The 3,623-nt window shown below is 48.3% G+C and overlaps 1 protein-coding gene across 1 annotated transcript in view; it reads right to left on the bottom strand.

Annotated features, from left to right (window-relative positions):
• Positions 1–3,623, bottom strand: part of LRRC74A (leucine rich repeat containing 74A) — a 51,611-nt gene that overhangs the window by 18,492 nt on the left and 29,496 nt on the right. Inside the window, exon 11 of the mRNA XM_037738578.1 lies at positions 840–986. Coding sequence (XP_037594506.1) covers positions 840–986 — 147 coding nt within the window. The remainder of the gene's footprint in view (positions 1–839; positions 987–3,623) is intronic.

A 3,623-nucleotide genomic window follows, 5' to 3' on the forward strand; every position in this document is an offset into this window, starting at 1 on the left:
GAGGCGGAGGTTGCGGTGAGCCGAGATCGTGCCATTGCACTCCAGCCTGGGTAACATGAGTGAAACTCCGTCTCAAAAAAAAAAAAAAAAGCAGGTGCTTATTATTATTATTATCATTTTTGAGACAGAGTTTCAGTCTTGTTGCCCAGGCTGGAGTGCAATGGCTTGATCTCGGCTCAGTGCAACCTTCGCCTCCTGGGTTCAAGCAATTCTCCTGCCTCAGCCTCCCAAGTAGCTGGGATTATAGGCATGCATCATCACACCCAGCTAATTTTGTATTTTTAGTAGAGATGGGTTTCTCCATGTCGGTTAGGCTGTTCTTGAACTCCCGACCTCAGGTGATCTGCCCGCCTCAGCCTCCCAAAGTGCTGGGATTACAGGTGTGAGTCACCGTACCTGGCCAAGCAGGTGCTTATTCTAGACCAGGCATTCTTCTAAGCACTTCATGCATTTTACATAATTTGATCTTCCAGGCAACCCTACTGAGGTGGCTACTGTTGTGCCCATTCTGCAGGTGAAAAGAAGTGACCCAGAGAGCTTCAGTGACTTGCCCTTGGTTATACGTTAGCAGGTGGAGGAACCTGGGTGGGAGAATCCATCCTGTCCACCCACCCCCTTCAGCTAGATCTCAGCTCTTCCCTTTCTCTGGGGATCAGGAAGCACTGCTGAGGGATCCAGTAGCCACAGAGAATTCTGCAGTCCAAGGCACGGAGACATTCCTTATCAGAGAGGGTTGTACAGACACTGTTGGGGAGGGAAAGTCTGGAAGCTGATTTGGAGTCAAAGGCCAGCTTTCTCCAGGGCTCCCCAGAGGCCCTGAGAGGAAGGCAGGAGCTCACCTGGATCAGTTTCATGGGGTTTGTCAACAAGGAGATGGTGTTCTTGGCAGAGGGGCCTTGTACTCCCTTGAACACCACGTCCAGCTGCGGGTGAACAGCGTACACTCCGTCCAACGTTTTCATGAACTGCTCCGACACCAGCACGTTCTGTGGCAGGGAGAGAGGGGACCCATGATGACGAAGACACTGCTATTGTGCCTGCCCAACCAGTGCACCCTCCCTCTTCCACCCAAGCTAAAGTCAGGAAGTTTTGTCTTTTCCAGTTTGTTCTCAGTGCTGCTTCTGGACTGGGATAGTTTGGGTGTTTTAGAGCTTGTGAATTGACTTGTAAGTTTCCTGTGTAATTTTGATGGGATGTTTTTGTTGAGTACTGGTGGCTTGTCACCTGCTGCCAGCTCAGCTCTGCTCTCAGATGGCATCTGCATATGACAGATGAGATACAGCTATGGAATGGCAAGATGGTCCTTAAACAAAAGTCCTGAAGTGTCCATGTCTGCATGAGTGTTGGTCTTCAGAGAAACTGCCTGGAAGAAGATCTCTGATTTCATTAAGTGACCCGGAACGAACTGGAAACTTGCCCTTCTGGAAGTGCGCTCAGAGCTGGTTCGTAGGACATGGGAGAAAATGTGTCCTGTGAAATAGGGTTTCATGAAACCTGGGCTCCCCCAGTTTGGTCAACCTGCTTTATTCCTCAGACGTGGAGTACATTTTTTGCCCTTCCAAGGAATTAAACACCTGCTTAAGGGAAGAAGGCTTTGTAGCTATTCTAGAGAAAGTTCTAGGTGCATCTACAAAAGAGGAATTTCTATACTGTTCAGAGTTATGGTGGTATTGTTGACAAAAGGGAAGGAGAAGGCTAATTAAGGCCAAGCAAAATGGCTCACACCTGCAATCCAGCATTTTGGGAGGCTGAGCGGGGGCGATCACTTGAGGTCAGGAATTCAAGACTAGCCTGGCCAACATGGTGAAACCCCGTCTCTACTAAAAATACAAAATAAGTAGCCAGGTTTGGTGGTGGGCACCTGCAATCCCAGCTACTCGGAAGACCGAGGCAGGAGAATCATTTGAACCCGGGAGGCAGAGGTTGCAGTGAGCCGAGATTATGCCACTGCACTCCAGCCTGGGTGACAGAGTGAGTCTCCGTCTCAAAAAAACAAACAAACAAACAAAAAAGGCTAATTCAGACCTATTTGTTCTGGTAGGTTTGTTAAGTGCCAATGTAGTCACAGCTTACAGGTTCATGGGCCATCCCATAAACCTACATAGCATCATTTCTTATGTTCTCAAACACACCAAGGCAGTGCCTGGTTCCATGCTTTCCAACCTTTATTGCCAGGGAGAGGAAAATACAAATGCCAACAAAATCTGAATCTGCAGTAGAGACTCAGGGTGGTGAAGGCAGCATCCTGGCGTGCAGATTCAGAACTGGAGCATGAGGATGGGGAAAGGGTGGAAGGCCCAGGAGTATCAGGGGGGACGGGTGAAAGAACAAAATGAAAGGAAAATCAGCTATGTGTGACAATGTCTCCAAATGTGTAGCAAGTAGAAACCCACATTGTATTAATTATTCAGTTCTAAGGAATTTGGGTTTAAATATTCAAAATGCCATCATTGGAGGCTGAATGTGGTGGCTCACACCTGTCATCCCAGCACTTTGGGAGGCTGAGGCGGCCGGATCACTTGAGGTCGGGATTTCGAGACCAGTCTGGCCAACATGGTGAAATACTGTCTCTACTAAAAATATAAAAAATTAACCCGGCATGGCATATGCCTATAGCCCCAGCTACTTGGGAGGCTGAAGCACAAGAATTGCTTGAATCCAGGAGGCAGAGGTGAGCCGAGATTGTGCCACTGTACTCCAGCCTGGGCAACAGAGTGAGACTCTCTGTTTTAGTTTCCTTTTTTGTAAAATGGGAAAATGAGGACAAGTACTTGTTATGGGTTGATTCTGGCCCCCTTCCAAAAATAGATGTTGAAGTTCTAACCCCCAGGACCCATGAATGTGAATGTTTGGAAATAGGGTCTTTGCAGATGGTCAAGTTCAAGTGAGGTAATTAGGGTGGGTGCTAATCTAATATGACTGTGTTCTTATATAAAGGGGACAGGGAGAATGCCTTGGGAGGCAGAAGGCAGAGATGGGAGTGATGCTTCTACAAGCTAAGGAACACCAAATCATGCCAGCCCCATCCATACTTATGGGATTTAGGAAAAGCTATAGGGGGAGAATCAAGACAAGAGAAGGCTGAGATGGGAGGAGAGGCTGGCCCAGAGCACAGCTTCTCCAGTTCATCGAATCACAGAAGCCAGGGGAGAGGTCAGCAACAGATTCTCCCTCACAGCCCTAAGAAGGAATCAGTCCTGCTGACACTTTACACTTGGACTTCCAGCCTCCAGAACTCTGAGACAGTACATGTCTGTTGTCTAAGCCTTCCAGTTTGTGGTACTTCACAGCAGCCCTAGGAAATTAATATATTACTCTACCTACCTTCTAGAGTAGAATAAAAATGAGCTGGTGGCTGGGCGCGGTGGCTCACGCCAGTAATCCCAGCACTTTGGGAGGCTGAGGTGGGAGGATCATGAGGTTAAGAGATCGAGACCATCCTGGCCAACATGGTGAAACTCTGTCTCTTCTGAAAATACAAAAATTAGCTGGACGTCGTGGCATGCGCCTGTAGTCCCAGCTACTTGGGAGGCTGAGGCAGAAGAATCACTTGAATCTGAGAGGTGGAGGTTGAAGTGAACTGAGATTGTGCCACCGCACTCCAACCTGGGTGACAGAGTGAG

Source organism: Cebus imitator, unplaced genomic scaffold, assembly GCF_001604975.1.
Source record: "Cebus imitator isolate Cc_AM_T3 unplaced genomic scaffold, Cebus_imitator-1.0 Scaffold54, whole genome shotgun sequence".
NCBI lineage: Eukaryota > Metazoa > Chordata > Mammalia > Primates > Cebidae > Cebus > Cebus imitator.